The sequence below is a fragment of the Cryptomeria japonica genome, chromosome 10 (assembly GCF_030272615.1).
Source record: "Cryptomeria japonica chromosome 10, Sugi_1.0, whole genome shotgun sequence".
Taxonomy (NCBI): domain Eukaryota; kingdom Viridiplantae; phylum Streptophyta; class Pinopsida; order Cupressales; family Cupressaceae; genus Cryptomeria; species Cryptomeria japonica.
In genome coordinates this window covers 385899209-385920260 of record NC_081414.1, presented here as the reverse complement: position 1 = coordinate 385920260, position 21052 = coordinate 385899209, and the positions used below count along the sequence as shown (strand labels likewise).

Below are 21052 nucleotides of genomic sequence, written 5' to 3'. Positions count from 1 at the left end.
TCAGGATAAATTTGATGAGCAGAATCGTGAAGCTATCATGCTCATCAAACTATCGATCACCAATGATTAGCTCCCACAGGTTCTGTCTAGAAAGACAGTTGCTGAGATTTGAGAGCATCTGAAAGCATTGCATGAGACTTCCGATAAAAGTCATGCGTTCTTTCTCAAGAACATGCTTTTCTCTATCGTCATGGATGAATGGAAATCTCTTCAAGAGCATCTCACCAAAATCAAGGACATCTGTGATCAGTTGGAAGCAATCGGGCGAAAGATGGAGGAAGAGGACATGGTAGTCATCACTTTGAAGAGTTTGTCGAAGTCCTATGAGCACTTTGTCGAGACACTCAACAATACTTCAACTAATGTTGACCTCAAGTTTCCAGAACTGTGCAACAAACTTTTGCATCAAGATTGTTGGAAACAACAGTTCAGCAATGGTGCCAGTTCGTCCTCCACAGAACAAGCTTTCGCAACCAAATCCTTTAACAAGGATAAAGGCAAATCTCAGTCTTCTCAACAGAAGAGCTCTGCTCCGTCATCAAAAGACATGAAAAAGAAGAACGTTCAATACAACTACTATCACAAGTACGGTCACACGAAGCTAGAATACCATAAATGGTTGGCTGCTCAGTACAAGCTAGGAGGTTCTCAACCTAAGACGAATGTTTCAGAGCACATTGAGTAGAACGAATCTGCCTTCATGGCTAAAAGACCTGCAAATCATGTGAAATCTTTTGCCTGGTATATCGATTCAAGTGCTTCTCGACATTTCACTCATCGACATGATTGGTTCACAGAATATCAGCCTTTCAACGATTCTGTGATCTTTGGAGGAGGGGAAGAGTATACTGTTGACGGAAAGGGCAACACGTAGATTCAATTTGGTGGGAGGAATTTGATTTTCCTCAATGTCTACTATGTTCCAGGAATGGAGCTCAACCTTCTCTCTGTCAGTCAAATTATGAGACACTCTCCTTGGCTCGATGTGATCTTCAGTTCGCATAAGTGCAGTATTGTTGACCGAGAGACTCAATATACAATTGTTGTCAGTCTTGAGGATCATGGTCTATATAGACTCATTGATTCGGGTGATTCTCAAGAGCATGCTATGGCAGCCAAGCACTCTTCCATCAATAACCTCTGGCATCAGCGGTATGGGCACCTGAATGTGCACTATCTCTCTCAGCTTGTTCGAGAGGATCTAGTTATTGGATTGCCAAAGATTCAGAACCAGAGCCTAGGAGTTTGTGGAGCTTGTCAGGTTGGAAAGCAGCATCGAACTCCGTTTTCGAATGGTGATTCTCGGTGGGCTTCCAAGGTACTACAATTGGCTCATGTTGACATTTGTGGGCCAATTAACACTCCTTCAATTATCGGGTCCAAGTATTTTTTATTATTTGTTGATCATTTCAGCTGCAAAATGTGGGTGTATTTTCTTCAACAAAAATTAGAGGTGTTTAGCATGTTTCAGAAGTTTGAGGCCTTAGTTGAAAAAGAGTCTGGTCAACATATAATTACTCTTAGGTTAGATAATGGGGGGAGTTTTGTTCTTCTGCTTTCTCAAACTTTTGTGAACAACATGGCACTAAGCGTCAGCTTACAACACAATTCAGGCCACTTTGGAAATACGTGATAAGTGAGAATGTGAAGCATAGACAGAGAAAATGAAATACTTGACAAAATGTGTCGAGGAGATGTTTTAAGGAGAAGCATGATTGAAAGGTTCGCAAAAAATGAATTCGGTGAAAGGTTTTAGAAACTTTTGAGCTAATCCAATTCTTAGGTGTAAAGTCGAAATCCACAACTCTCCACCCTCCCTTCTAGCAGTGAATATGGGCACGCATGCAAAATGTTGAATCATTGACAATGCACATGAATGTCTGACAAATTTGCACAATAGCTCGAGCCAAGGCTTGACAGATATAAACATATGTAACGTAAGGTGAACTATTGGACAAAATGCCTCAAAGAAATGGGACTCATAACACACAATGCCAATAGATATACACAAAATGGTTTTGTTGAAAATGCTTTAGAAAGTTTCATAATGATATAAAGGCATCATCCTTGTCTATGGCTTTTGCTAAGATTGTGATTATATCTAATTGTTAAGGGTGAACACATGCATGAAGTACCGAAAATCGAAGACAAACGGGAGTAGCAAAGGCCGCTACATTTTGAGAGCAAAATAAGAGGTTTTTCGGAGGCATGTTCATAATGTATTCCAACAGACTCGACAATGACACTTATTGTGTATAGGAATGGGGAGAAAACTTATGATGTTATTAGTACAAATGCTCTTTATCTAGCATTATAACATCATAAATATCATTTCTCAATAGGAAATCCTAACGGATGAGGAAAAATGACATGTTGGGTTTGGCTTTTGTTATTATTGAAATATCTTGATTGGGCTGCCTGAATCATGCATATTACAATGATGACTCAGTTATTCTAAGCAAAACCATGGGAAAATGGCAGCTAAGGTCTTGACCCAGAGTTTGTATTTTGATAACTTAGGAAACTACTCCCACATTTACTTGGAGTATGGTAAACATATTTCTATCAAGCATGAAGAAGATTAGAAGATGCTTGAAGAAGCCAGCGATGAAGAGTTAAAATTGACAAGAGGGGATTGAGAAGATATAAATTCCCCTAGAGAGGTCAAAGTCAACTAGGCAACAAATTGTGTCATTATTCATTTCAAGCATCCAAGAAGACCTTTCACGAAGGATACATGTCACAAATTGTGGGTATTTGATTGCACAAATAGGAGCGAGTTTTCGAATTGAAGTTGGAATAGATTTCCTTTGAGACCAAGTTCTTCATGATTGAAAGAAGACATATTGCCACTTCGACAAATCCATTATCATGCTTTCTCTTCAATGTTATGGTCTTCAAATTATCTTTTTATAAAATTGAACTATGTCACTTATTGTAACTACAAGTTAGATTTCGAGCCTATTTTTGTAAAAGTTAGGTAAATCCTAACTTACTTCTAAAAGGATAGTTATTCTAAGCGTTCCTTTAGGTAGTTTTCCTAAGTTGGTTGTCCTAAGTGGTTACCAAAAGTGGTTGTTCTAAGTGGTTATGGATTAGTTATTCTATAAGGCCTATAAATGCAAGGCTATTTCTAATCTAGGGAGACTCTTACGAAGGGGAAACTCTAGATAATTTTTTGGATAAGCTTTCGTATGTCAAAATATGTTTTCTTTCTTTCATCAGCATTGCATATCAAAGCTTATTTTGTGCTAAAAACCCCTTGTAATTTGTCATCTGTTGTGAAATCTCAGTTGGTATTCGTATGTCTACTGTTGGGATTTTTGTTACTCGCTTTTCTTTAATTTAGTCTTATTCCTTTATGTACTTTCAGGTTAAAAATACTCAAAAATCCTAAAAAACCCCATCATATGAGGGAGCTGCCCCTCTCAAATGCAGAGGAAGATTGTAGCTACACTACAATCTCTCCAACTCCTGGAATGGTTGTCACTGCTCAAAGGGAAAAAGATGAATTCGAAGTGACAAATCTGTTTACCAACAGCAGTACATTGAGCTAGAATTTTGATGAGGAAAAAAAGATGATGCTCCTGAAACAAGAGAAAGGCTAAAAGTAAAATTTAACAAAATAGCAATTTAATTACCTTTTAAAAGGCTCCCTTCATATTAAACGATTGGCTTTATGAATTATGAATTTGCTTCAACCAATCATTAATAGCTATAGCCTATAGTTGTGTGTGGTTGTGACCTTTTAGACAACTTGAGTCTCAATAGCAACAGTTAAATGAAATTTTAATCTAACTTTTGTGCTGGTAGCCTCATTTAAAATACATTTTATTTATTCTAGCTTTTATGCTTAATGGATTAAGGTATCTCTCTTTGTCTAGGGATCTAAAGCACAAATTTTACTTCCTCTATTTATTTTCTTTACGTTTCACCCCAAAGATGATTTGATCATATTAACTGTAAACAAATTGAATGAATAACTATTGTAAGGAAATCAGTCCATTTTATAAAGAAGCGTGATTGTGTTTGATCCATTGAACTTTCACTTGCAGGTACACAAACTAAAAAAAATTTAAAAATTTCCATACCCTTATGAATATCATTGACTACAAAGTTGCATTCAACCCAACTTTACAGTCAAAATTAACTAGTAAAAAATAATATTTAACCATCCTTCGAAAACAATGTATGTAAAATAGAGCCACTAAGATTCAAACAAAATCTAGCATCTGGCTCTTATGCAATATCTAGATGAAGACGTAGATAAGCATAAAAATAGATAAATATCAACCAAGTTAATATGCAGGAACAGACATTAGTGGCAACGATGTTATCCTTTTACAGTTATCTTTTTCCATTAAATTTTTTACTTAAATATCATCACTTAAAAGGCAAGGAAAATGAAGAAGAAAAATGTTAACAAAATAAGTATTTCCCATTCTGAAAAAATATACATATATAATTCATAATAAAATTATAAATACCAGTTGCTGAATAAGGCTGCGCATCAATTCATTTCCTTCTTCTGTTTGTCTCAACCAACGCCACCAAGAAGAAGGTTGTAGAACCTGAACATTCTCTCTTCTCCTTGACTTCTCATTTTCAATATCCTGATTTATTGCTTCTGCTGTATAAATCAATTTTGACAAAGACTGACCTTCATTCCGAAATACAAGCCAAAAGTCCTTCGTATGAGTCTCAAATGACTCTACATATCGAGCTATATGTTTCAACCCCTCTTCATACTCATTGCCCTTTTCTTTCAAGATTGATTCATGATGTTGTTCTCCAAAAGTGCTTGAAGCCTCTCTGTCAATTTTAGATGATTTGTTTAGCCATTCTGGTATGACAGCACTATTTTCTTCCTTAAATTTGGTAAAACATTTTTCTGGAAATTTGCAATGGGAATCTCCAAGTGAAATAGATGCATTCAAGAAAAGCTCGCCAAAATGTTTTTCCCGAAGACCGCTTAAGTAAGCATTATTGCCTCTTTCAACCTGTTGAAACAACAAAATAGGTGATTCTTTTTCACTTTATCTTATGTATATGAATAGAAACTTCAAATAATTATAAAAGCACATTTTTACAGACAGTGTGCACGGTGCCAGAACAGTGGAAAGCAGCACTATACAAATTTAAACAAAATCAAATAAAAAAGTAATGAGTGTATTGATTGCTGCAGCAAAAAGTCAAAAGTAGATCAAATCAGCTCATTTATCTTTTATGTTGACTTGCTTAGAAAATGCACCCAAAAAAATCATGAAACTTTAAAAGTAGGAGTTTCCCTGTGATGTCCCCCTTCAAAGGTTTTAGAAAATATGTAATTGTTTGTTTTTTTGTTTGTAGGAAACTGAAAAACAAGCTGAAATGGAAAATAATTACAAAGATGAAATTAAACCCTAACTAAATATTTTTTGAATTTTTGACAGTTAATATGATTCATGAATGATAAGAACTGAAACTTTAATCCCTAGCCCTAGGATAAAATTGATAAATAATTTCAAGAAAATGTTGTACGGCTTATAATGTAATGTCCCCTTTTGGAATATACCTAAATTTTGCCAAAAATAACAATTCCAACAATAGGACTTATTTACAAGAGTATTCTTTCACTAAGTTACACAATAGTATTTGAATTTAGGAAAATAATCCATTAACATCAAACAAAATGATAATGAAAGATTCCTATTGTAAACATGCATACTAGAGCGTATTCCTAATAACCAACCATATTATAGTTTTTTCCAACAGCCAATCATACTAGGGATTTAATGGGAAAGCACGAGAGGGTGCCAAGAGACTGTTCTCCACAACTTAAGCCCAAGGGCGTGGAACATCCAACCAAGACAATTCAACCCCTTGGCTTGCAAGCAAAACAACTCGGGGTGGTATACTTAATTGAGGGAACCTGTCTACTGCATCTCCCTACCATGTTTCCTTACTAATCCCACATATGATTGCTTGTAGGAAAATCAATTGATTAAATACGAATTTTAAGAATCTTGATGGATTGGCAATCAATCCCTTAAGTAATCTTATTCAATGATTCTTGAGAAACTGGCTAAAATTATAAATGTATACGTATATTGCTGGTTACTTTTCAGACTTTCCTGATTCAATAGACAATCCTTCTGATTGATCATTTATTAATGATCTAAATTGCTGTTCAGTTCTTATTCCTATTCGATGTCTTGCATATTAATTTCTTATTCCCTATGCTCATATCATATTTTCACAAATGAACGTACTAATTCCAGGCTGATTATAATAAATCGGATTTCTGCTATAATTTATTTATTTTCTGCTCTTACTAAGTTCTGAACTTAATTCATTTCGCACTTATCTGTTTGCTCATTTTTATCTTGATCCTTCATGGATGCCTTCAACAAATGACTTCCCCTCCTATTTATATCTTCATGATGGGAGTCACAACCTTTCATTAAGTCCATTACCCTTGCAAGGGACATAACCCTTCATAATTAATCGCTGCCTTTCTGTGTTAATTTTTTTATTCTTTTAGGGAATCGCTGCCTATAACATCCTTAAATAATCCTAAACAAACTCAGTCAGCCTCCTCTTTTAATAAATCTAAGAAAATCCTCTAATTCTGGTCAGCCCCTCTAAATTTGTTGTTCTTTTAATCTTAATACTGGTAGGCCTTGCCTGTATAATCACTAGCAATATTTATTACTGTATTTTTGGGTCATCAATTGCATTTATTAATACCTTAGGTTGAATTATTTAAGGCTGTGATTTTCTAGGGTATTTATTGTGTTCTATTTGTTGTCCTCATTTTTAATTTAAAAAATGAAGGACCATTACATAAAAAGTTTGTGAAAAAATGAAAAAAATTACTCTATGGCATGCTTCCCGAGGCATAATTTTGACTAATCCTTGGACTGGCTTAATCCTTAGTTTATCCTCGAACTACGTTTCGAATTTCGTCGAATTCTGGGTTCGTTCGCTATGTCTTTCCTTCAATTTCGGGTTTTAAAATCCCGACTGCAGGTGGAGAATTTTCTTCAAATTGCAAGTTTTAATGATGTCCATTGTTTTGGTCTTTGTAGGGAAATTTTTAGCTTATTACATGTATTTTTTTATTAAAAGATGAATACTTGTCATTTGTTTTAAATTCCTCTTTTATTGTTTTTATTATTTTTATTGTTTTTTGGCTTTTTTAGTTAAAATAGGGATTTTTTTGGCTAAATTACAAGTAAACTTGCAGTTTGGTCTAAAAACCCCTACTTTAATGGTTTTTACATGTAATAGGGATTTTAAACCCCTATTACATATGTGCAAGTAAGTTATAACTTGTTGTAGGGGTTTTATTTCCCTTTTACAAGTATTTAAAACTTGCATTTCTCTCCAAAAAACCCGATTTTGCCTTGCAAGTGCATTTTTGACAATTTTAAACTTGCACTTTGGTCTAAAAAACCCGATTTTGCTTATAAAGTGCATTTTTGACATTTAAAACTTGCTATTTGGTCAAAAAATCTCGATTTTGCCTAACATGTTGAAAAAGTGAAATTTTAAACTTGTTATTTCCTCCAAAAAACCCGATTTTCATTGTTTCATGCATTTTAAACTTGCTATTTGTTCCAAAAAACCTGAATTGCAAGGAAAAACGTTTTTTTTTAGGATTTTAGGCAAATTTTTGTGGAGATTTTTTGGGAGATAGAAGGTGTTTTGGATTCCTCCCTATTTTTATGCATTTTCAAACACCTTTCACACCACATGGAGGTTAAGATTGCTGGTTTTTAGCTTTATAACAGCAGCCACGTTTTTTCAAAAAACTGCATTTTTTTGCCATTTGGAATGCCACGAATCAGCAATGTTATGAATCATTTTGGCTTGGTATGCTAAGGCGTTGAGGTTAAAAAGAGTTTTGGCCATTTTCCATGCCATTTCTCATGCATTTGCTGCCACGTTTTTCAATTTTGGGCATTTTTTCAAAAACGTGGCTAGGGTTTTGGAATACGGTTAATTTCTTTTTAAGAGATATTCTTCTTTATTTCAAAAATTAACCATCTTGTTGAAGAGGCATTTTCAGTTTGAAGCAAGGTTTGATTTCTTTTCTTTCTTTGTTTCATTTTCTTGTTTTCTTGTTTCATTTTTCTTGTTTTCAAATATGTTGGTTCTTCCCCAAAAAAATCGGTTTTGTGAGAGAGATTTTCCCCTTTGTAAAGCAATTTTAGAATTGCATTGATCTTCCCCATTTTCCCTCTTACTTGTATTCGGGATTTTAAATCCCGATTACAAGTTGGATGAAAATCATTTTTCTTTCCTTATGGATAAAAGATTTAACCATCTTTTGTTGAAAGTTCTTTCCATTTTCTTGAAGATGAACTTCCCAAAATCTTTTCATATTCATTTCCATCATCCGTACATACCATTTCATCCACTCATTTCACACCTTCATTCATTTTCCCCATTTAAAGTCTACCTGCAGTCAACCATCCAGAACTCGAAATTGGTCCAAAATGCACTCAAAAAACACTTGAAAATGAGTTCTAAAATTCCGATTACAAGTGCAAACTTGTAGTTACCCATTACGCATATGAAGTTGCATGTTTGTTCCCACACTTGCAAGTGAATGCTCTTGTTTTCCCCACACATGTAATGCAACTTCCAAAACCCGATATTCACTTGTGGGCCCATTTTTGCATCAATTTCTCTCTTCCCTTGTCCGTCTGGTTTGAACACACGATCTACCAAATCAATGGATTAAGGCATGGGCCTTATTTTGCAAGCAAATTTCAAGAAATGGAGGACGATACAAAAAAGAGATACAACAACAATTCATGGTTGCGAGCATAGAATGCTTTCAAGACAAAGATGGTCATGACATAAAAAGAGGAAGGCCACCCTTTCCCTCTTGAAAATCTAGTACTACCCCAAGCAAGAAGATAAGAATGCAAGTTCCCATTCCGGTTCAGGATGTCTTTACCAATCCAGAATACTTCAAACTTCTAGCATCCTGAAGTGACATGAAGATCATCACAGACAAAGGATGATGCAGTTAGAGTCATGTCTTTAGACACATGGAATAGTTTTAGTTATGCATTTGTAATTTTGTTTTGACAAGTTACATGTAAAAGTATTTTTTGTAAAATGCAAGTTACACATTACTTGCACTTTTGTAATTACATGTAAGGCAACTACAAGTTGTGTCCAATTAGGACTCTAGTTGGAATAAGTCTTAGTTAGCTATTGAATGAGTCTTGGTGGTTGAAAGAATCTCTCAAGTTAGTTAGGATCCTCCCACCTTTTTCTCAAGGCTCCTCTTCTATAAATACTTGAGGAGTCTATTGTAATCTTTATCTTTTGGAAAGCAAGCAAAAACTTTGCCAAATTTACAGCAAGAAGTCTTTGAGCTTATGTATGTGAATTGAAAGTTTTGAAGAATAATAAAGAAAGGTTACTCAAGTTTTGAGTCTTTGAGCTACATGTTTGAGTTTGAATCTTTTTATTTCTTCCATGCAAAGTGTTTCTAAAGGAGTTTAGTCTAATCTGATTTGAAGTCTTTGAGCTGCAAGTAGAGAAGATTAATTAAAATAGGAAAATCTCTAGAAGGAGCAGCAAGTCTTTGAGCTTGCGTCTATTCTTGAGGAAAAATTATTGTTTGATAAGAAATAGCAGCAAGTTTTTGAACTTGCATTAGTTCTTGTCTTTGTGTTGAAAGAATAGATTATTCCAGTCTTTGAGCTGTTGTCTTTTATTCGTTGTAAAATTTAGTATAGCAAAGGGTAGATAGGACTTCCAATAGTCAAGTCTTTGAGCTTGATATTGCTGTCCCATCCCAAAGGAAGTGACGGGAGTCTTTAAGCTTTTAGGAAACTTCATTTCCTTTCTCTCGTTTTCATTTGAAGTTGTTACCATTATTATACATTTTCTTGCTATCACTTTTCTAAGGAGAGAAAAGGATATAGGCTTCCTTTAAAAAAGAAGGAAGACTGCTGTCCCATCCTGTTTTTATTTCAGTTTTAGATAGATAGGGGGAGCCTTCCATTAATTAGGAGAGTTTTTACTCGTGTGCTGTGGTTGAAACCACAATTTTGTATATTTCCCCAAGTGTACAAAATTTTCAACCAACCCTATTTCTACCACCTGCTCTTTTGGTGGGGGGCATGACAGCCCGCTTTTCCCAAAATTGCTTGTCCTCAAGCAATTTAAAATTGGGATGATTAAGTTGACTTCTCAATAAGAAATGGCTTGGTCTTTGCAACTCCTAATTTATCTTTTCTAGGGTAGTTGTTTTTATGAGGGTCTATTTCATAATTCATCTTTCACTATGCTACTTTGATATTACCATGAGTTGCAGATTTGAACCAAAACAGATATATTTTAACTTTAATTTGAGTGAGTTATAACCCAAACTTGGAAATTGGCAAGGTTTGTAATTTAAGACGAGTTTTCTCTCATCAATCTGAGGGAAGAAACAAGACCGTCTTGTAATAGCGTCAGTTGTTATTAGCAAGAACTGATTTGGTTGGTCCTATGTTTTCACAATGTCATGAATATCTCCTTGAGTCAAAGCAAGGGTGTGCTTTCCATATATTAAGATGAGGATTATTACAATGAAACACATCAATGAACTTAATGGTGATGTTTTCTATTAATGTTGGCCTTCTTTCCTTCTCAACCAAGATGCAAAACATTGAACATTATGGTAATGCATTGTAGATGATATCATCTTTCTTATTAAAATTGACTCCCTATTTCCTCAATGGATAATTAGCCGATAAGCTATTATATGTCAAAAACTACCCAGCGGAATGTAATGTCTCATGTCGGTTTCCGGTGTTGGCAAAAATTACCAATACTCGTGAAAATCATGTTCACGTGATGAGTTTTCGTGTTTCGGCAAGAGGAGAGCTGCTCGCGAAGCGCGGAGTCTTTATCTTTTCATGTGGTTATCTATTTGTCCAAACCCTATCGAAAAATTTTGTTTCAAAACCTAGCCATGGAAGGTAAGGCATGATTTTTTTTAATTAGAGTTTTAAAATACATAAAATTCGAAGCTGGAAAGTTTCACGTGCCGGTAATAATTAATTAAAGTTTTAGTAGCGGTCTTACTGGTTTCAGATAATCATTAATTCCATGTTGTCCATCGGACTCGCACTAATAAATTTTTCTCTTTTTGTGCTTACTTTACAACATATCTCGTGCTTTTCACCCATCCGTTTGTATTTGAAATGCCAAATCATTCATCCTTGAATTTGGGTTAAGATATTATTAATTTTTTTAATGCATAGATATAGATAATCTTTTTAATGTTTAATTATGTGTTAAAAAGGTTTATCATTAGTTAGTATTTAGCCTTTTGTAAACACTCCTTGTTTCCAACCATTTTATTTAATCTTACAATAAAAGACGTGTAGTTTTAATCTTAATGGATTATCGCATTTTGTATAATTAAGAAAATAAAAATGAAAGATTTTAACAAGAATTTAATGTAGAAAAAATATAATTACAAATTGTAATATTTATATTGTAATAATAATATAATAAAAATAAAAATTATAATATTTTAATTATAATATAATAATATAAAATAGTATACTTATCAAAAATAATATAAAGCAGTATAATAAAGTAATTTAAATTATTACAGTAATTTTTTTTTTAAATTATGATAACATTTTAAACTTTTTTAGAATAACCGCATTCTATTTCTATTATTTTTTTTGTCGATAAATAGCTAGATAGGCAAGCACTTGTATGATAATAAAGTTGGCACATTGAAGGAGGTGCATGTGTGTCGTTACCCTCCCAACCAAAATGTAGACATGGAGCCAAAAAGGAATCAAAAAGGCAATCTATGTCCGCCTAACATCCTCTGCCCAAAGAATAGCAAAATCTGGATACAGAGGAAAAGGACCATCTACATATAGCTAATCTTCTACCTTTAGATATCAAACATACACCACATCTGTCTGTAAGGTAATGTGCACAAGCCTAAGAGGAACTAGACCATAAAAGGAAACCATTTACCAGAAACCAAGAGAGCGAGGTCACTCACTTTCCGAAGAGCCCGAAAGAGTCTCATACAGACTCTGAGCTACAGATGCCTGAGCAATGACCAGACAGTCCTGGCCGCATCCCACATGTGCCTCCCCTGCAGCTATCTCTTCAATGAGTCTCATGTCCTTTGGAATCCACAATTCCCCTTTGCCAAGGCCCCAATCATTCCTTGTCTCAATCACACCATTTTTGTCCACCCCGATATCCCTTCGACCCTGCAAACCTTCCTCCCTCACGAACTTCCCCAAATCATGTCTCCGGCCTAGTCAGGCTATCTGTCACAAAGAGCAAAAAGCCAGATTTCGATTGTTCTCCGCATGACTACGTTTGAAGTTCTCCATTTCCATGGTTTGAACAATTGAGAATTTCCTCACATCCCCCCCCCCCCCCCCCGCATCCCAAGCCATGTAATATTGGTGAGCCAACGGAATGCGTTTCTGCTAGTCAATATTATCCAAAACTGCATCACTTTCTCCGAGAAAGGAATGCCAAAAAAGCATTTGGCACACTTTCTTTTTTCTAGGCTTGCAAATGTCCATCTAGATGCAAATCACCAAGAACATTGTCGTTCTGTTTGTATTCACTCTATACTTGTTCGCCACTCTCAAGAACTTCGCCCCTAGAACCTTCTTTATCACATGCAGAATCAAAGGATGCTTCGACTCCATTGTTGTCGGGTAATTAAGCATTAAGGTAAATTGTGTTAGCATCGGCAGTTGGTATCGGGTAACTGACCAGGCTCCTTTATATTGTATCTGTTCCCAGTCTTTTTAAGAGGCTATTGTAGTCGAACATATTGCTATCATCGTATGTACTGGCTTACCATGAATCCATGCCCTCGAGATGGTGTACTCCGTCCAGAAATTTCGACATTACTTACTGGCCACCCCGTTCACATTTTATGTGGACCACCAGGCATTGATGTACTTGGTAAACAAGCCAATTATTAAAGGACGAATCAGCCGATGGCTGCTACTGCTTTAGGAGTTTACATTCAACATTATTGTAAGACCCGGGAAGAGCCATGTGATAGTTGACCAGCTATCGAGAATCCAGTCAGGAGAACCAGCGAAGGAGTGAATGAAGATTTTCTAGACGCTCACTTATTTCGCATCGCCGTTCTCCCCACCTGGTACACAAGCATGGGGGAATACTTGTCAACATCACGGTTTCCGAGGGAGATGCCACCAGGAGAAAGAAGGAAACTGGTACTGAGGAGCAGAACATTCCAACTCATTAATGGCCTCTTGTACAAAATGGGACCCGACCAGGTCCTACGGCGATGCATCCTGGAAGAGGAAATTCAGGGTGTCCTAAGGGAAGCACATGAAGGGCTCGCAGGTGGACACATGGGGCCCGACACCACAGCCAGGAAAGTTCTATTGGCAACTTGCCGAAGGATGACCTGCCGAGGGGTTGCCCGAAGGGAACCAGAGAGGTGTCACGGAGGGTGCAGAAGCCGAGGGAAATTTCTACGCGTCACCAAAACACCGTAGGGTGAGAAGCCACGAAGAGTTTCTGGAGGAAACAAGGTTACGGAGGAATCTAGTCAAAGAGACCCGGGATCAGTTCAAAAACTTATCCCTTATGCCACAAAGTGAGGATCACCAAAGGGAGTCAGGAGTGGGCACGGGTGACAACGAAGGGGAGGACAACCGTAAGGCTGTAGGTGCGACACACGGTAGGCAAAACACCGTACCCCAAGTCACCCACGCAGGACACACCACCGACGCCAGAGGGAGCGGCGCAGGGGCACAAACACAGCCATAGCCACCTCCGAGGAGATGACCCCCATCGATGGCAAGCAAACAGAAGTTGCCCAAATTCAACGGAGATGGCAACGATGACCCCGTACGACATTGTCGTACATGTGAAACTATTTGGTCTGCCAACGGAGTGACAAACCAGGATGAGTGGGTACAGCAGTTCCCAGCCACATTACGTAGAGTTGTCATAGATTGGTACTCCGATGTTGACAAGCAAAAAGTGGCCACATGGCCAATCTACAGAAGGAATTCAAGGAAGAGTTTCGGTTGCTCCGTGATGACAATGAAATTGTAGCCGAGATATACAGTACCAAACAAGGTCCCAAGGAGACAGTACGGGCATACAGTCGGAGGCTGAAAGAATTGCTGGGTAAAATGGAAAGCCAACCTGCAGATGGGTTGAAGAAACAATGGTTCGTTGAAGGGTTGAAATCCTCCTTACGGAAGAAGATGAAAATTGTACCCCCGACATCATATGACGACGCCTATAATAGGGCGATGGACCTCGAGAGCGAACACAAAACGTCAAAGAAGAAGAAAAGTAATAAATACTCATCCGACGATGATGAAGACTCAGACGAAGAAAGCAGCAGCGGTGGCTAATCAAGCAAAAAGGTGCACGCGCTCCAAAAGGACATGGAACGAATGCTGAAAGAATTCAAAGCCATGAAGGGGAGTACAAGTAAGACTGAAGAAAATGACGTGTGGTGTACGGACTGTAGGAGTGACGAACACACCAAGGGGTCCTGCCCCAAGAAGGCTTTTTGCGACATTTGTCAGATTGCCGGACATTTGACAAAGGAATGTCCCTACAATATGAAAACCAGGAGCCAACAAGTTCTCTTCACGCAAGAGCAGCCGGTCGCCGGAACTTCGCAAACCGCCAACAATAATGCATCATCTGGCGGATACCGGAACAACCAGCGAGGGGGGAAGACCAATAATAATAATAGGGGCCGGATCCAATATGATGCGAAGGGACGACCAATGATCCAGTGCCGAGCCTGCAATTAATGGGGCCACTTTGCCAGAGAATGCACCTCAGAAGAAACCCCACAAAAACTATGCAAATGGTGTGGGCCTGGAGACCATGATGATGGAACTTGCCCAAAGTCGGGAGTGAACCTACTCAACATTGACAGGACGGAGGAACGGGTATTGGCAATCACACGGTCACAAGAAAAGAAGGCCACATACCCAGACCCCCGCATAGAGAAGCAGCGGGCGCTGGAGGCGAAGGCTGAAGTGGCGAAGGAAATGTTGGCATAAGGGAACACTCAGGAAGTGGCAAGTACTTCCTGCTCTGAGGCTGAGGAAAATATCCTAAATCAAATGCTGCAGATTGAAGTACCTGTGAAGATGAAGGACCTCCTGGAAACGATGCCGCAATTACGTACGGCACTCCTACGAACGTTGCAAGTAACCCCACAGAGTCGGGTTACCCAGAATACGGATGTTCCTAGCGGAACACCAACAGACCCATTGGTGCTGACACTATACAGTGGTCAGCACCCGGCGGTGGTAGAAATGGGAATACTTGGCACCATTTTGACTGACACCATTGTCGACGGCAGGTCGGGAGTGAATGTGCTTCCAGAAGAAACCTGGAAGAAGCTTGGCAAGCTGACACTATGGCCGTCAACCTTCAACTTACTGAGAGCAAATCAACATGGTATCAAACCTCTTGGAAAGCTCAAAGCACAACAAGTGACCATCGAGACACAACCATTTGTCCTCGACTTCGTGGTGATTCCGCTCGCCAAGAAAGGATACGACGCCATTCTTGGTAGAGGGTGGTTGGTGGCGGCCAGAGCGAATCACAACTGGAAGCGTAACACGTTGTCCATGGAGAAAGTCGGGCGAAAATTTATTATCGACTTGAAAACACAACTCGTGAGTGAAGAACTTGCGTCAGAATCGGAATCGGACGGCGAGGGCGGAATTGACGAAGGAAAGTATGGAAGGGAACCGGATGAGGAAGGCGTCCTGGGAATCCAAGGATGTTCGGAAGATGAGACCGATTCCCTTAATGGGCTCTTCCACTAGCAAATGGAAGACTACGAGCTGCTATATGGGTGCAACATGTTGGAGGTTGATGAGGAGCCGGACGAAAATGAATTTCCGCCAACGTACGGGGAATACACAGAAGGGGATGCTCCTGTCAACGAGACACCAACACATAGGTTTGACATGACAAAACCAATCCGGTACGAAGAGTCCGTAAAAACTACAAACCTCAGCATGGAAGCAGAGCCAAGGAACATCTTGGTTGGCGACGACTGGAATCCAGTCCTGAAAGCCACCACGTTTAAAATATTCATGGAATACAAGGATGTATTCGCCTGGATGTACAAGGACCTCAAAGGGGTGCCGCCAAAACTGTGCGTACATCAAATTTCACTCGTACCTGGGACCGTACCTGTATGGAAGAGGCTGTACAAAATGAATAAAAACTATGCTATGAGAGTGAATGATGAAATCGAGCGTATGCTCGAAGCCGGGATTATTTTCAAAGTGCAAACTAGCGAGTGGGTATCGCCCATATTGATATCCCTTAAAAAGGAGGCAAACCAGATCCGAATCTGGGTGGATTTCAGATGCCTTAACGCGGTCACCATAAAGGACCCGTTTCCAATACCATTTACGGATAGCATCTTGGAGGAAGTGGCCGGTCATGAAATTTATTCATTTATGGATGGATTTTCTGGGTATAATCAGTTATCCATTGCCAAAGAGGACAAATTAAAAACGACCTTCATAGTGGAAGATGGCGTGTACGCGTATAACCGAATGTCGTTCGGGTTATGCAACACGCCAACGACATTCCAATGGATAATCCTTCACATATTTGACAAGATGCCAGTAGGGAACTTCAAGGTGTTCCTTGACGACTGGTCCATCTACAGTAACCAGGATGCACATCTAGCCGCACTTGGCGAATGCATGGAGAGATGCAGGTGAGCCCGCCTAGCACTCAATCCCATAAAATGCAGATTCATGGTGCCTCAAGGGAAGCTGTTAGGACACATAGTGTGTAAGGCTGGACTCAAGACTGACCCAGACAAGATTCGGGTGATAGTGGAAATGGAGGCACCGGCAGATGTCACGAGAGTCAAATCCTTCCTAGGACACATAGGGTATTACAGGCAGTTTATCAAAAAATTTGCTCAAGTATCCTGCTCTCTGGACAAGCTGACGAGGAGAGGTGAACGGTACGTATGGGGGACAGCTCAAGAAAAGACCTTCCAAGAATTGAAGTCAAGGTTGGTGGGTGCGCCAATCCTGACATATCCTAACTGGGACAAAGAGTTCCACGTACACGTTGACACATCCAATTTCACCATAGGGGCCACACTGGCGTAGGTTGGCGATCACGGGCTAGATCACCCGGTCTACTTTGCAAGCAGACTCCTGTCGAAGGCAAAAAAAAATTATAGCACCACAGAGAGGGAAGCCCTCGAGATGGTGTACTCTGTCCAAAAATTTCGACATTACTTACTGGCCACCCTGTTCACATTTTATGTGGACCACCAGACGTTGATGTACCTGGTAAACAAGCCAATTATTAAAGGACGAATCAGCTGATGACTGCTACTGCTTCAGGAGTTTACATTCAACATTATTGTAAGACTCGGGACGAGCCATGTGATAGCTGACCAGCTATCGAGAATCCAGTCAGGAGAACCAGCCGAAGGAGTGAAAGAAGATTTTCCAGACGCTCACTTATTTCGCATCGCCCTTCTCCCCGCTTGGTACACAAGCGTGGGGGAATACTTGTCAACATCACGGTTTCCAAGGGAGATGCCACCAAGAGAAAGAAGGAAACTGGTACTAAGGAGCAGAACATTCCAACTCATTAATGGCCTCTTGTACAAAATGGGACCCGACCAGGTCCTACGGCGATGCATCCTGGAAGAGGAAATTCAGGGTGTCCTAAGGGAAGCACATGAAGGGCCCGCAGGTGGACACACGGGGCTCGACACCATGGCCAGGAAAGTTCTGTTGGCAAGACTATGGTGGCCGACACTACATAATAACGCCAGAGAGTGGGTGACGAGCTGTGATACATGCCAACGGGTCGGACGGCCATTGAAGAGGGATTTTATGCCCCTCAACCCATCGAATGCCCAGGAACTATTTGAGAGATGGGGATTGGATTTCATCAGACCATTAAAACCAAGTAGAGCCTGACGGTGCAGATACATTGTAGTGGCAACAGAATACTTGACCAAGTGGGTCGAGGCACGGGCTTTGCCGGACAACTCGGCGGTCAATATAGCAAAATTTATCTATGAACAAATCATTACGCGGTATGGGATTTCAATCCAACTGACGAGTGACAGAGGAGGACATTTTGTAAATCATATAATCCAGTTGCTAACAACGGAGTTCAAAATCTTCCACTCCTTATCAAGCCCCTACTATCTGCGAGCGAACGGGCAGACCGAGGCAACCAATAAAATAATCGTGTCGGTGATTTATAAGTCTTGCGGAGTGGAGAAGGTTGATTGGGAGGAGCGCTTACCGTCGGTACTTTGGGCATACCGAATGACTTATAAGGTAACTCTAGGACAGACTCCCTTCCAGCTAATGTATGGACAAGAAGTCGTGGTGCCAGTTGAATTCATGGTGCCGAGTCTCCGAATCGCCAACGATAATCGACTTGGCGACATGGAAAGCCTGAGAGAGAGACTGTACGCTTTGAACAAATTGGATGAGCGATGGATGATGGCTCAGTGGGCGATAGAGACGGCACAGCAAAGGCGGAAGAGTTGGCACGACAAGCATTTGCGAAGAATGCAGTTTACCCCAGGGCAACTTGTATTAAAGTTTAATGGGCGCAACGAGATCAAGCCCGGAAAATCCAAGCTAAAGTGGTTGGGCCCTTTCAAAGTTCGCGAGGTCGGCGCGAACGGGGCGATCAAGTTGTCGACACTGGACAAGCAGGAGGTGCAGGACATAGTGAATGGCTCTAAATTGAAGGTGTACCATGAGCGAGAAGGACCTAGCCAACGGCACAAGAAAGAAACAAAAAAACAAACAAAAAAAAACCGCCCAACTTGCAGTGTACCTAGCAAATCAAACGGAGGTTTGATGCCAACACCCTAGCGGGGTCAAGGGACAGTGCCCCTTGTGGGGTCTTTATTTTTGTGAAAATGAAGGGAAATTTGCAAGTGGCGAGCAACAAAAAAAAAAAAAAAAATGAAATTTTACAAGATGGAAAAATTTAAAAGAATGTCTTTTAAGTGTCGAAGAATTAAAGGGGGGACTCGTTCATAGTAAGTCCGTACGAAATTGAAAGACAAAGATCCGTACGGATTCCACAAGTAAAGGAAATACCGTACGGTCAATAAATAACACTCCACGGATCTCAGAAGAAAAATCCGTACGGAAATTAGAGTACGGGAAGGAGTGCCAACAAAGGAAAAGCGAATTCCGTACGGAATCTGGTACGGCGGGGAGACAAACCTTCCCTACGGAAATCAAAAACAGTGAAGGGAAACGTCCACACGAAATTAAAGTGGCAAGGAGAGGACCAAAACCGTACGAAATTTTTTGGCGACAGTGCCAAAGATTTCTGTATGGAAAGTGGAGAATCGAAATTCTGTACGGAATTCAGACGCAAAGTCCGTACAACCTTCGCTAGTAACCGGATTTGGCATGACAAATTCCGTACGAACCAAGGGGCTGCCAGAGTCATGAAAAAGTCCGTACGGATTCAGGGGTGCCAGAGGAAAACAAATTTTTCGAGAAGTAAAATACTGGCTGTCAGACCACGGAAGCAAACTAAAAGTACCATTGAGACAAGGGGAATAAGAGATCGCAATCGGAAGAAAGAACATGTGAGGTGCCCAGGAGAGGAAAGATATAAGTTTGGAAAAAACAAAAAATCATTTGATGGCGTCTAGCACCAGGCAGTTGAAAAAACTGGATTGGAGGAGGAGACTACAGGATTCAGACAACCAGGAAACCGTCTACAGACTGTCCTATGGATAAAGGGAAGGTTGTTGTACCGGATACAGGCAAGAAAGAAAGGCAACCAAAAAGTCACGGCAGACACAATCACTTTCGAGGGGTTGAACGGCAATGTGTGCAGGCAATGGTGGTTGGAGGCGCAATCCCCAAATGACATTTTGGTGAAAACGCAGTTAGGAAGGGCACGAGTGCATTGGGCCATTCAGATGCCGATATTCGCCATTCGGGATTTTGAGCCTTGCCTGCGCATGATGATAAAATCGTACAATGATGAGTTGCGCACCTCCTCGTCCAAGTACCAGCACATAGACGTTACCGTGTCTTTTGCTTCGGATGACTTTGCCAGGGTTTTTGGCATTCCTGATGAAGGGAAGAAGGTGGACAAGCATGCGATGAAGATTTCCGTTGAGAGGAAAAATCAACTACTACAACAAATATGCCTAACCAGAGCAGAGTGGGACAAGATTATGGCACCCAAGGGGCGAGGACTGAAAAAATCTTACATAGTACCTGGTGCATGGCAATGCTTGCTTGACTTGATGAAGAGCCGTCTCACAGGAGCCAGTAGGGCCTCTGACACAGCCGTGCCAATGATTGCATTAATGAACGGGCTCTGAAATGGGACGGTGTACAACTGGGCTACTGTGCTGTCAAACCGCATTCATGAGTTCCTCACACTAAAGCACAAGGCATTCTATATGCCCCACCATGCCATTGGGTTATTCCTGGATGCAGTCTGTATACAGGTGCCGGAAGAAAGGCGAGGGTGGCAGCCGCGGGACAGCATTGACCCTACCGCGCCCTCCATTTTTTATTGGACTCATTTGGATACACACACAGGGGATGCACCATCCAGCAGGAAGCGGAAGCCCCAGATTCAGGTAGTCTCTGCTAGCGAGTCGGATTCGGCCACCGAGAGTAGTTCAGGGGCGGAGTCAGAGGAGACATCTTCTCGCTGTTCGGGTGGGGATACCGGATTTCGCCTCTCACACACGGAGGTACCGTATCCAGAGTTGGGTACGGAAGAAGGCGCAGGTGGTACGGTTGCCCTTGGCTAGATACCGAAGGGGACATGGGGACTGCCAGGAGGAAGAGTGGTCCGACCTACGGGTGTTCAGACAAGGAGGCTAGTATATGCACGCACTGTGTTGACTACAGATGGGACTGTGACACCATTACCAATAGCAGGAGTGACAGTGGGAGCCATATCAGCAATCCTTGTATTGGGGTTTGGCCAGCTGCATCCTCGTCCCTCCCTCGGGCAGATTTCACAGGTCCCTAGC

The 21052-nt window shown here is 40.3% G+C and overlaps 1 protein-coding gene across 5 annotated transcripts in view; it reads right to left on the bottom strand.

Moving 5' to 3' along the window:
- LOC131071684 (uncharacterized) overlaps nt 1-21052 on the bottom strand; it is a 413522-nt gene that overhangs the window by 169318 nt on the left and 223152 nt on the right. For all 5 annotated transcript variants that reach the window (XR_009112578.2, XM_058007624.2, XM_058007625.2 and 2 more), the window contains one exon: nt 4488-5000. Coding sequence is in view for 4 of the 5 variants with exons in the window: in XM_058007624.2 (XP_057863607.2) it covers nt 4488-5000 (513 nt within the window). In the remaining variant the exon portion in view is untranslated. The remainder of the gene's footprint in view (nt 1-4487; nt 5001-21052) is intronic.